Here is a 13,496-nt window from a genome sequence, read left to right as displayed (position 1 = left end):
TCAGAGCCAGAGACTGAAGAAGGACCCAGTACCTGGGTCTTGCCTCTGGCTCGGACCCCAGAACTAGGCAAGGGTGTGACTTGGCTGGCAGGCAGGACGAGGCTGGAGTCTTCAGGTTTGAGACTTGAGGCGAGGCTAGAGACCAGAGCCTTGAGGCGAGGTGAGGCTTGGGGTCTTGAACCTCCTCCTGGGCAGGGCGCAGATCTCCAATCAACGGAGGCAAGGGGCAGAACCAACCGCAGGGTAATGGCAATCTGGCCTGATTTACCCGACGGAGACAAGGGACAGGAAGGGACATAGATACAGGGTGGCTCCAAGACAGGGTGACTTCAGGCAAGGCAAGGCGAGAGTCACCGGCAAGACAAGGCAAGGCTTCCGGCAATGCAAAGCGAGACAAGAACTTCAGACAAGGCGACAGTTACCGGCAAGACAAGGCAAGGCTTCAGGCAATGCAAAGTGAGACAAGAACTTCAGGTGAGGTGAGAGTTACCGGCAAGACAAGGCAAGGCTTCAGGCGAGGAAACAGAAGGCAGGGGAAGGGATATAAAGAGTAAGGACAAGAACAATCCAGCAGCCACGCCTGTCTGTCTGTATCTTGTTTTACGGCGGTTGGCATCCAGCTTAATGGTGCATTACCACCACCCTCTGCTCCAGAATGTGCACTAGACATATATTCTAAATCCCTTCACCCAATCGCGCGCGCACACACACACACACACACACACACACACACACACACACACACACTTCACCCTCCCATCTTTGACCATCCTAGTACCCTATTCCTGTTTATCCGTCATATCCTATAAAAAACCACTGTACCCCTTAAAAACGCTAAAAATACCCGGACTTGTGCTCTCTCACCCATGCCCAGCAACCCTTTTAATGTGAATTCCTGCACCCCCAACTCCCTTAATTTAGTTCTCATCATCTCTTCTCTCTGTATCCCATACTTCCTGCAACACAAAACTACATGTTCTACTGACTCCTCTTCCTGACATTCCTCACACAATCCCGTCTGGTGTTTCCCTATCATTTTCAATGTTTTGTTTAATGCACAGTGCCCCAGCCTTAACCTAGTCCACACAGTTTCCTCTCTTCTGTTTCCATTACCTACTCTAGTACCTGCAACACTCTTTTGTATTTGATATAAATGCCTCCCTTTCCCCTCTCTGTCCTATCTTTCTTGCCACATTGGGTTGACTTTTTCCCAGATTACACACTTAACCTCTGCTTTACTGATACTAATGTGCATTTCCACATTTTCTTTCTGTAACACCCTCTTTGCCAACTCATCCACCCTCTCATTCCCCTTCACCCCTACATGTGCTGGAACCCATAGAAATTTTACCTGACCTCCCTGATTTGCAATTCTTGTAACTAACTGAAGGACTTCATAAAGTACATCTTGCTGACTGTTTGTGTGAAAAGACCTTAAACTTGCTAGAACTGAGGATGAATCTGAACATATCAATGCTTTGGCTTGTCTGGCTTTCTGCGCCCATTGCAACACAACCAACACTGCCAGCATCTCCACTGTAAACACCCCTAACTTATTAGATGTTCTTCTGCTGATTCCACAGCAGCCACGGCCTGGTCTCTGGAGGTATTTATGCAGCCAGCTCCAATGAGAATCAGCTGCCTTAATTAGAGCTCAACAGGAACAGAAACAGGGTAGACAGGAAAACCTGGAGCAAGGGTCGATGGACTGGACCGTAATCCGGAATGCAGACTTCACGGACCGGACCATGACAATAAGCAGGAATAGTCTACTAGGATGGCCAAAGATGGGAGGATAAAGTATAGGTTAGGGTGTGTGTGTGTGTGTGTGTGTGTGAGAGAGAGAGATTGGGTGAAGGGATTTGGAATGTAAGTCTATCGTACACTCCGGAGCAGAAGGTGGCAGTAATGCACCATTAAGCTGGGTGCCAACTGCTGTAAAACAAGAAGAAGAAGACCATTGCTTTGCGGTAACAACAAATGACCTATACCACTAAACTGGCATGGATAGCAGTCAGTGTTAAACAAAAACAATTTATTCTCTGCCTATTGCATTAATCATGCAAAGGTTTCAATTCATAAATTTCAGAGCTTTGCAGAAATTGAATGAATAGTTTTATGACCAGTTCCTAGAAAGTTAAAGTTAGCTTTCATTTGTCAAGGCTCTAAGCTCTGAAAATCTTACCCAAAACTTACCAAGTTCTCTTCTTTTAAAATGCTCCTTTGACTAAGTCTTTGCTCTATATGTGGCTTTTTGTGTATTAATATGTATCAGCCATAAAGGCATATAACACAGAAAGAGACCATCAAGTACACATCTGTACTAATCCCATTTATCAGCCCTTGGTCCATTGCCCTCTATGCTTTGCTAGTTAGGTAGTTCAAGGGCTCATCCAAAATCTGCTTAAATGTTTTGAGGGTATTTGCCCCTACCACCTTCTCTATCCCCATCCTTAATAATTTTGTACACCTTTATTGTGTCCCACTGCAACCTTCTCCATTTGTTGCGAGTTAAACTTTTCATCTAAGCAATTTCTTGGTGAATCTCCATTGCACTCTCTTCAGTGCAATGATGCTATGGAATGGTAACTGGTATGGCACATAATATTCCAGCAGTGCCCATGCCAATTTTATAAAGTTGAACCAAGACCTTCCTACTCTGATAATTTCAGACCCTCCTACAAAAAAGGCAAGCAATCCAAGTGGCCTACTTCACCACCCTATCCACCTGTGCTGCCACCTTCAGGGATTTTTGGACTTGCACACCAAGGTTTTTTGTTCCTCAATATTCCCTGGAGCTCTATCATTCAGTCTTTATGCCCTAGCTAGATTCCTACCCCCACTGCCAACCCTGCTATCTCCGTTCCTTATAAAGTGCATCATTCCAATTATCAGGATTAAATTCCATCTGTTACTTTCCCTACCAGGGAACAGCAATTTTCCATGCCATCAGCAGATTTAATAATCACACTGAGTAGTGCACGTCCGGGGTCCCAGCACCTATCCATGTTGTATATCACCAGACACAAGTTTCCATTTCCAATAGCCACCCTCAACCATCAATCTCTATCTCCTATTGTCAGGCCCATTTTTGATCCAATTTGCATTGGATCCCATTGGCTCTAATATCTTGAACCAGCTTTCCATGAGGGACCTTGTGAAAGGCCTTACTAAAGTTCATGTAAAGCACATTAATCACTCTTCAGCAGCATCAATATACTGCTTCAAAAAACTCAATTGAACTGGTTAGTCAGATTTCCTTCTGACAAATCTGGGCTGATGAATCCCTGCTTTTCTAAATGTAGATCAATACTTACACCTCATCAGTGGCCAGAAATATTTAAAGAAATGTTGTTGAAAGTGATAAACGCCTGCTTGTTTAAGAAACAAGCTTGTATGATGAAATCAGTCAGTAAATTTGAGGATCTCCCAACAACATAAGTCCATAAGACGTAGGAGCCGAATTAGGTAATTTGACCCATCGAGATTGCTCTACCATTCAAGCATGGCTGAACATGACAACATCAAGAGGTTATTTATACTGTATGAAGTACGACTTTAGGAGCTTGATTTAAAACATCACATTTCTGAGCAAAGTGTCAATTATATGTTACTATCAGTATAATCAGAACCAGTTTTATTATCACCGGCATGTGTCGTGAAATTTGTTAACTTAGCAGTAGCAGTTCAATGCAATACATAATATAGAAGAAGAAAATAATTAATAAATAAATAAATTACAAAAATCGTGCAAAAAACAGAAACAGTTATATTTAAAAATTGCGGTAGTATTCAAGGGTTCAATGTCCATTTAGAAATCAGATGGCAGAGGGGAAGAAGCTGTTCCTGAATCGCTGAGTGTGTGCCTTTAGGCTTCTGTACCTCCTATCTGATGGTAACAGTTTGAAAAGGGCATGCCTTGGGTGCTGGTGGTCCTTATGATGGATGCTGCCTTTCTGAGACACCGTTCCTTGAAGATGTCCTAGGTCCTTTGTAGGCTAGTACCCAAGATGAAGCCGACTAGATTTACAACCCTCTGCAGCTTCTTTCGGTCCTGTGCAGTCGACGCCCCCCCATACCAGACAGTGATGCAGTCTGTCAGAATATTCTCCACGGTACATCTATAGAAGTTCTTGAGTTTATTTGTTTACTCACCATCAACTGAGAGCTCACCATCTTCAGTGAAGCAGTAGGGATCTCTTGGAGGATGTGATTCAAAGATCATCTCAGCCAACATTGGGTTTTTAGTATGAATACCATTAAATGCATCCTACACCTGGCATTTTCTGTAAACTTAGAAAGGATGATGAATGCAGACACAGATTATCATAGAAAATGAAATCATGGCCTTCCACTGTCGGAAAGAGAATAGCATGCTATAGGAATCACAGGACTAAATGCTGCAATCATTGGAGGGAAGGACTTCATGAGAATCCTCCTTCCAGCACTTTGAGAGCATCTCTGGAGATGCAATCCAGTTTAGGAGGTATGTGGGACACTCACTTTACTGTGTGAAGAAGACAATTGCAAGGAACAGCATCAATCACTTTATATGACCATCCTTTGCCTCACAAAATGTTGTCAACAGAGAGGGGTATGGATTACGAAGGGACTATCAGGAGCCATTCTCAAGTTTATTTGTTGCCATCCACTGTTCTATGATTACTTGCAAGTTGCAAATCTCACTAATAGATCCATGACAGTCCTAATCTCAGAGATGACTGGACTCGTGCAATGCTCTGTTATTGTGATCTTCTTCAATGCAATGCAGACTCCAGACTGAACCAGCACCAGTTATCTTGTGAAGGTTCTCAATGACCCTTTGTTGATGGCCCTAACACTAGACGTGTAGAAACCCAACCTGCCCAGCCATGGAACACTAGATACAAGAGGTTCAGAAGATGCTAGAAATCTGTAACAACACACACAAAATGCTGAAGAAATCAGTGGATCAGGCAGCATCTATGGAGAGAAATGGACAGTCAATGTTTCAAGTCAGGATCCTTCATAAGTCCCACTTCACTACGCTGGATGATATCTGCCAGTTATTTGCCCACTCTCCCAAGCCGTCTAACTCCTAATGCAGACTCCTTGCCTCTACGACACATATTCTTCCTCCTCCTTGTTCCTGTGGTCACAATACGACTGTTCCTTCTGCCAGATTATGTACACTTATCTTTCCCTGTATGTACATGTACATACTCACCCCTTAGATTTACTTGGGTATCCATACACAAAAACACTAAACTCTCTGTAGATACATCCTGTGGCAATGAACATTTAGCTGTAAATCTTAGATATATTGGAATTCCTAGTTCATACTTTCCCACTGTAGGATACCATATGTGGGCAAAGGAATCACACTTTGCATTTTACATTCACCCCAATAGATGCACATTGCTCTAGGTCTATAGCTGATCTAGGAGCCTATATGCATTTGAACCTAGCAATGGTATTGATTTGTTCCGTAACACTTTCATGACCGATACTGTGTTGAAAGCTATTAGTATGAAAATCACAGAATTATCTGAATATTGAGCAGGACGGGAAATTGGTCTTTACAATCCCTGTCAGGGTATAAGCCAAAATGTCAAACATTAAGCATGCAGGAAGCACATAAGTAACATGATCCATCACACAATAATTGCTTAGCGTGTACGAAATTGAAATTGGGTCGCATTTTACTGACTTGGAAAAATTATTTACAGACATGTTTATATCAGAATGATTTTAATGACCCAGACACATAATGAGTGCAGACTTCTGCAGTTATGCAGATGGATCTCTTGCTGTTTCAGGAGGATGCTGAGATTGAGCACAGATTGGGTGAGATGCCCTGCCACTACATACTTATTAGCTCTTTGGCAACTAATGTCTCTGTTTTAGATTTACCAAGGCTGCTGCAAAGCTGCAAAACAGGACAGACGTGGGTCACAGGCAGACATACTCTGGGGACCCCAAGGAAGGTAGGGAAGAAAGGCTCAAGTTTGTGGAACCCACGCATAAAGTACGTACAGAAAACTATACAGCCACCCGCCACCTCTTGCCCCATTTGCGGAGGAATCACATTTCTACCATGGGCTGATCAGAGCACCAATCTGAAGAGGAAGCAAGTCATTTTTGATCTCGAGGACTAACCACGAAGGTGAAGAGGTAATTAAAACCCGTTTCCCCTCTGTTTACATCCAGTGGTGAAGTAAGGGATGTTATTTCTGCTTCAGTGGACGCTTGAAGCGTCTTCAAGTTATTGGCGCTGCTGCTCATGTCGTTGTTGTTGTTCTCCCCGGTTGAACTCCGACCCCGACCGGCGATGTCACGTGACTCCATTTAAATCTCTGTGAAAATGGCGGAGTCGGACGGAATTCGGGATTGTGCGGTCGACAACAAGGACCTCGGCTGCGGCCGTATCGTCAAACGGTTGCGCCTGGATGGCGAAGACGCCGGGGTGGCCGCCAGTGCTGAGGAGACGCCGGAGGAAGGACGGCGGCGGAGAGCGGCCGATGGTGAGCGCCAGGCCGCAGGGTTGGCGCCGGGAGACAATGAGCCCCGGATCGGGGGCCCGGAGAGCGAGACGGCGCCGGCAGTCGGAGGTAGTGCCGTGACGAGAGATGGGAAAGGAAGAGGAGAGGGGAAGCAAGGCGAAGGGGAAGTAGGGAAGGAGGTGGGAAAATAGGGAAGGGGAGGGGTTGGATGAATACGAATGGAAGGAATGGGGAAATGGAGAGAGTGAGAAGTGAGGTAGCATGGAGGGAAGGGTAGGTGGAATACGGGAAGATAGGGGAAGGGAGGAGAGGGGAGGTGGAATAGGGGAGGGAGGGGAGGGGAAGGGAAGGGGAGGGAGGGGGAAGAGGGGAAGGGAAGGGGAGGGAGGGGGAAGAGGGGAAGGGAAGGGGAGGGAGGGGGAAGAAGGGGAGGGAGGGGGAAGAGGGGAAGGGAAGGGGAGGGAGGGGGAAGAGGGGAAGGGAAGGGGAGGGAGGGGGAATAGGGGAAGGGAAGGGGAGGGAGGGGGAATAGGGGAAGGGAAGGGGAGGGAGGGGGAATAGGGGAAGGGAAGGGGAGGGAGGGGGAATAGGGGAAGGGAAGGGGAGGGAGGGGGAATAGGGGAAGGGAAGGGGAGGGAGGGGGAATAGGGGAAGGGAAGGGGAGGGAAGGGAAGGGGAGGGAGGGGGAATAGGGGAAGGGGAGGGAGCGGGAATAGGGGAAGGGAAGGTAGGGGAGGTGGAATAGGGGAAGGGAAGGTAGGGGAGGTGGAGTAGGGGAAGGGGAGGTAGGGGAGGTGGAGTAGGGGAAGGGGAGGTAGGGGAGGTGGAGTAGGGGAAGGGGAGGTAGGGGAGGTGGAGTTAGGGGAAGGGGAGGTAGGGGAGGTGGAGTAGGGGAGGGGAGGTGGAATAGGGGAAGGGAAGGAAGGGAGGTGGAGTAGGGGAGGGGAGGTGGAGTGGGGGAGGGGAGGTGGAATGGGGAGGGGAGGTGGAATAGGGGAAGGGAGGGGGAGGTGGAAGAGGGGAGGGGAGGTGGAGTAGGGGAAGGGAGGTGGAGGAGGGGAGGGGAGGGGGAGGGGAGGTGGAGTAGGGGAAGGGGGGAGGTGGAATGGGGGAATTCCTTCCGATGTGTCATAGTGGAAAGGAGTAGGGTAGTGTGGTGGAGAGGAGAGGCAGTATTGGGAAATGAGGGGATGAATGGAAGGTGGAGGAAGGGATGGGTGTGGAATGGATGAGTGGGAATAGGAGAGGGGAGGTGAGCGAATAGGGGAATGTAGAGCATTTTGGGAGGTCAGAAACTAAGGTGGGGGAGATGGTGGCAGTTGGGGAGTGTGTGATGGCTGAGGTAGGGGGATGTGGGGGGAGGGGAATGGTGCAGGTGAGGGTGGAGGTCATGAGTTGCAGGAGAAAGGAGAGGACCAGTTGAGGAAGCATTGGTTAGGAGAGGGGTGGGAAGGGTGGGTGTGTTGTGGTATGTAGGAAGAAGTGGAGTGGGAGTGTGGGGTGAAATAAAGTGGGAGAGGGTGATTCCAGTCAGGATCGATAGGTGGGTGGGGTGGTATGGAGCGGTGGAGGTATGTGGCAATTTTAGCTGGAGGGTGGGGTGTGGAGTTTAGTGCGGGTGGGCAGGGTAGTGGTTGGAGGTTGTGTGTCGTGTGTTGGGAAGGTCTGTGGGTGGAGTGGGGAGGTGGGAGGTCAGTAGGTGGTGGGTAAGCCAGGTGGTTGGGGGGGGCTTTGAAGATCAAGATGTGTGTCTGGGAGTGGTTTTGGGATTGGGTAATTGGTGGTGGGGATATTTGGAGTGGCTAAGGATGTGGGGGGGGGGTATGTGCATATGTACAGAAGAGGTTATATTTTAAAAAGCAACTTGGTCAGTAACTTTAGATGTGTATTTGTGAATTAAAAATTGCTTTCATTAAACTACATCTTGAAATTTGTCCCATCTAGTCAATGAAAGAGTAGAGGATTGGGCAAGCTGTGTGACATTCATGGCCAACACCAGATCCTTGCATGCGGAGAGATTTCTCAGCAGGTAGAGGGGAAAGGGTGCCAGCTTTAGAGGGAAATGTACTTTTGAATACTTGGATCAAGTTGTATAAAGCACGGGTTGTGTATTTTCAACAGGGCATTTAGCATGTGCTGAAGTGAAATATATTTTCCAAGCTATAGTTGGCAACTGAGAACTAAAATTAATTAGAAGCCTATTTAGTTTCATTTCACTTTAATTAAGATATAAAAATCTCTGTGAGACTAGGGCTAAGTCTTAGCATACTGAATGCTAAGCCACATGTAGATGTACATTCCATGGTAAGAAGCCCAAGTGTGGATAGTACTGGCAGAATTCTAGTTAACATCTATCCTTAGTCCACAGCATTGAAAAGCAACTTGTCTGCTCAGTTTTGGCACTTAGCAAAATAGATTCTGCAATTCCTGCATTACAGAAATGACTACATTGTGGAAAGAATTGCTGGAGAAAATCTTTGTAGAATAAATGCAAGTCCTCATCTTTCGTATAACTTGGGTAAATAGCAGAATTTTAAAAAATATTTTGAATACTGAAACAGAATTTCCTGTCAAAGTATGAACTATTTTTTCTCTCCTTTCATTTTCATTCAATGTGAAAAAGACAAATCGTGTAAATAATAAAAAATAAATAATACTGAAAACTTAAATTGTAGAGTCCTTGAAAGTGAGCCAGTAGGTTGTGGAATCAGTTCAATGTCATGGTGAGTGAATTATCCATGCCAGTTCAGGAGCCTAATGGTTGAAAGGAAAATGGTGCTGTGGGGCCTAAGGCTCCTGTACCTCCTACCTGAAGGTAGTGATAAGAAGAGAGCCTGTCCTGTTGTTAGTCCTGAAACATCAACTCTTTATACCTTCCCTTAGATGCTGCTTGGCCTGTTGAGTTCCTGCAGCATTTTGTGTGTATATTTCCTGTCAGTTGTGATTGTAAATGAGAGGCAACCAATCTAGGTTTGACATCTTGGTTTCTGTAGCAGCACTGAGAACTCATTGCTGTAGTGCCAATGTTCCTGGCTGCCAGGGAAATCAATGAAGCATTTCCTTCACTGAGATTTAATGGGTGGTGCTTGGCCATGTGTGATCCTGTGGGAATTCCTATTAGTGGTAGAGTCAGTAGGAATTGGCTGAATGGTTCCAACAGGAGTCCTCATTTTTTAAAATTGGAGAGAAATTCTTGATACACTCTAGTTCAAAGTACATTTATTATCAAAGTGTGTATACCATATATAACCTTGAGATTCATCTTACAGGCAACCACAAAACAGAGGAACACAATAGAATTCACCAAAAACCCCACACCACAAAGTCAAACACCCAGTGTGCGAAAAAAAGAATAATTAAAAAAGAGTAAATGATACGAAGAACATGAACTGCAGTGTCACTGAAAATGAGTCCACAGACACAGAGCCAGTTCAGTACTCAGGCGAGTAAAGCCCCATGGAGTAGTGAGCTGAACACTGGTTCATCCTCTACCCTTGGCCTTGCTGCCTTAATCTTTTTGATCTGGCTCAGCACTTAAATCAGCTAACCATCAGTTCATTTTTCACTCTCATGCGCCCGACTCCACTACATCAATCCGGCCCGAAGTTTCAATCTGGCCCCATTTTCAAGTCGGCTGCAGCAATGGCTCTGTGGCCTTAGCTGCATTCTTGAGAGTCTAGTTCACCAAATCCTTCAGAAGACTGCAAAAATGCCAAGTCGTACAGGCCGTTCAAAAGCACACCCCCTAAAGGGAAATTACAGGCTGCGGATTACAGAGATGATCGTAGTCCAGAAGAAGTATATTTACTGGACTTGTTAGTAGTTTTGTTAGCTGCCCACAGTGTCACCCTGTCTCACCAGCACCATCTTGGGTATCCTGAGACATGAGTTGAAGATTTAATCTCTTGCCATTGAGTGGCTGCTGAGAAGTGATGATAGATTTCTCTCATTATTTGTTATCACCCAGAGAATTGTTTTGTAATAGTTATGTTTTCAAATTTCAGATGGCTTATCTGTGGGACATGCAGTTAATGCTGCTCCTGAGGAAATCATTCCAAATGGGATTCGTTCTTGGGAAAGTGACGAAGACGACAAAACATCTCACGCTAGCTCAAGTGATTGGACCCCTCATGCTCGGATAGGTACAGGTTAATATGTAATTAGATTATTATTTTTACTTGTTGATGTTCAATGTTTTATGATTTGTTTCATAGAAAAATATACTGCTTGTAATCTTGCTTTTTTGATTTCCTGTACACCTTATAATCTTATAAATTTGTTTATATATCTTAAAACTGCATTGTTCATTTTCTTTGTAATTGAACACATAAGATTTTCCTCCACAACATAACGTGCAGTCCTGTGAAAAACGGAAACCTCATTTATTCTGTGAAGCTATCAGAATGGTTGGTTCCCCTTTAGTCAAAGCCTTGCAACTTGGAAAAGATCCACTTTCACATGCTTTGCCTTCTGTCTAATAACCAGTTTTTCATCCTGATAAGTATGTTTCTCGCAACTCCTTGTACTGTGGTACTACTTGTCTACCTCTTCATTGTTAGTTTCTTCCTTTGTAAAATCACTGATTTCCTCCTGAGACTGATTTCATAATCCTTATTTGCCATGTTCACCCCTAAGTGTTAATGGTTGGGGGGTGTGAGCTATTTAACAGTAAGAGTCTTAGATAAATCTTAACATATCTGTAAGTTTATATTTCTAAAAAGAGTCAAGGGATAATTATTAAATGCGATATCTGTTGTGAACTGATTGGAAAGCACTCGTTGCATTCGGGAACTTTACCTTGCAACTTATCCTCTTGTACATTTTCATCCAGGTCCATATAGTTTTGTCCAGCAACATCTTATGCTGGGTACAGACCCACGGACCATCTTGAAAGATCTATTACGAGGGAGCAGTCCACCACCAGATCTGGATGACATGACACTCTGGCAGATTGTTCTCAACATTTTGTCAGAGCCGCCGAAGAGGAAGAAGCGTAAAGATATTAACACCTTGGAGGACGTGGTGAGAATCTTGAAAGACAGCAAGAAAATCATGGTCCTCACTGGAGCTGGGGTATGTGTTAAAGAATAGCATTCAATAATCCTATTAAAATTGTAAACATTTATAAGCAATGACTGTAAAGATCAAATTTTCCTTTAGTTAATCAGATTGGATTTGTTTTATTTTTGTGAGTTACAAAATTTTTTTTTATTCAGCCAGTTCTTTTATTTGCCATTCTATTAGTATTGATGACTGGGAAGGATCTGATAGTTTCAGCGTTATTCTGGATTTTGCATTGGAATTTAACCCAAATTATGAGTGTATGAGTTCCCCAAGTCTCAATGTGAAATCAGTGTAGGAGTCTGAACTCAATTTCTGATGGTTTAGCACTACACTGTAATTAGAGGCGTTTCTGAAATAGACAAAGCAACTGATGTCATTGTTTTCCTAAAAAGGAACTGAAGCAAATTGCTTCAGTTACTGCAGTGAATTTTGCTTCATAATTCACCCATTAAGTGATAGAAGCAACAAGAAACACACAAAAGCTCAACTTCTGAGGACCTAATCTGGTCCCAACATATGGGTGCAGTTATAAAGGAGGCCAGACAGTGACTATATTTCATTAGGAGTTTGAAAAGATTTGGTATGTCAACAAATACACTCAAAAACTTCTGTAGATGTACTGTGGAGGGCACCCAGGGCATGCCCTTTTCTTACTGTTACCATCAGGTAGGAGGTACAGAAGACACACACTCAACAATTCAGGAACAGTTTCTTCCCCTCTGCCATCCGATTCCTAAATGGACATTGAATCCGTGAACTACCTCACTTTTTAAATATATATTACCGTTTTTTTGCATGATTTTTTATCTATTTAGTATATGTACACTGTAATTGATTTATTTATTATTATATTAATTTTTTCTATATGTATTGCATTGAACTGCTGCTGCTAAGTTAACAAATTTCATGATACATGTGATAATAAACCTGATTCTGAATTCTGAATAATAACAGAAACACTGGGTTATTGGGGGAAATAAAATGAACCTACCTTTTACCTGCAATTGGCCAATAAATTGGGCTTAATGCACTTTTCTAGGTTTCTGTTTCATGTGGAATACCAGACTTCAGATCAAGAGATGGGATTTATGCTAGATTGGCAGTAGACTTTCCAGACCTTCCAGATCCTCACGCCATGTTTGACATTGAATACTTCAGAAAAGACCCTAGACCATTTTTTAAGTTTGCAAAGGTAAATACCTTAATGATTCTGAAATTTCTAGAAACTTGATATCATTTAAAGTGAGAGGCAGAGCTAAGCAAAAAGTTGAAAGTGAGTAAATAATGCTTAAAATGCAGTTGTTTTCTAATTACACTTAATCAGTGTAAACATATAAATATTATCTGATACAATTTATGAACATGAACGAGTGGTAATTGTATTTGGGGGGGGGGGGTCTCCCTCACTTTTTAATTTCCATCAATGCTGTTGACTGTTCCATTCACCTTGTGTGCACCTCCAATCATTTCAGTCACACTGTTCATTCTGATTTCAATTTTTGCTATTGTTGTCTTCAGCCTTTCTCAAATACTGTTTTCCACCATGCTTGGATGCTCAGCTGCACTCTACAACTTATCAATATTCCCATGGAGAATGATGGAATCCGCTATTCGATCTCATCTCAATCAATCCAACTGGATTAGCTGTCATCGCTAATATTTCTCCTAATGTTAATAAAGAAAAGAAGTAAACCTCCCTTTGTCTTGAGGCTGGCACACCACTTGTTCTGTTTTGAAGTGATGGAATTGTTGGCTCTCACTGTCATATGATTTGGAGAGAGTTACAGGATATGAAACTTCGCATTGAGCCCTTTTTGGGATCTTTCTCTGTGTTTGCTGTTTCATTTCCAAAATCACCTGACTGTTACTGTTATGGCATTCTTGCCCACCCATTCCTTCCCAAATTCTAAATGACACCTTTATCTATCTGTTCATGGCTAGGGGTCTTCA

At 43.9% G+C, this 13,496-nt stretch overlaps 1 protein-coding gene across 5 annotated transcripts in view; it reads left to right on the top strand.

The window, feature by feature from the left end:
- sirt1 (sirtuin 1) overlaps positions 1-13,496 on the top strand; it is a 40,220-nt gene that overhangs the window by 3,505 nt on the left and 23,219 nt on the right. For 2 of the 5 annotated variants that reach the window (XM_063071532.1, XM_063071531.1), the window contains 4 exons: positions 5,887-6,590; positions 10,487-10,630; positions 11,314-11,555; positions 12,586-12,738. In XM_063071532.1, coding sequence (XP_062927602.1) covers positions 6,344-6,590; positions 10,487-10,630; positions 11,314-11,555; positions 12,586-12,738 — 786 coding nt within the window. In that variant the 5' untranslated portion in view covers positions 5,887-6,343. Of the gene's footprint in view, positions 1-5,886; positions 6,591-8,979; positions 9,001-10,486; positions 10,631-11,313; positions 11,556-12,585; positions 12,739-13,496 lie in introns of those variants that run through there. The other 3 variants (XM_063071534.1, XM_063071533.1, XM_063071535.1) reach the window with 3 other exon arrangements.

The sequence above is a fragment of the Mobula hypostoma genome, chromosome 19, assembly GCF_963921235.1.
Source record: "Mobula hypostoma chromosome 19, sMobHyp1.1, whole genome shotgun sequence".
NCBI lineage: Eukaryota > Metazoa > Chordata > Chondrichthyes > Myliobatiformes > Myliobatidae > Mobula > Mobula hypostoma.
This window is presented reverse-complemented; position numbering and strand designations above follow the sequence as displayed.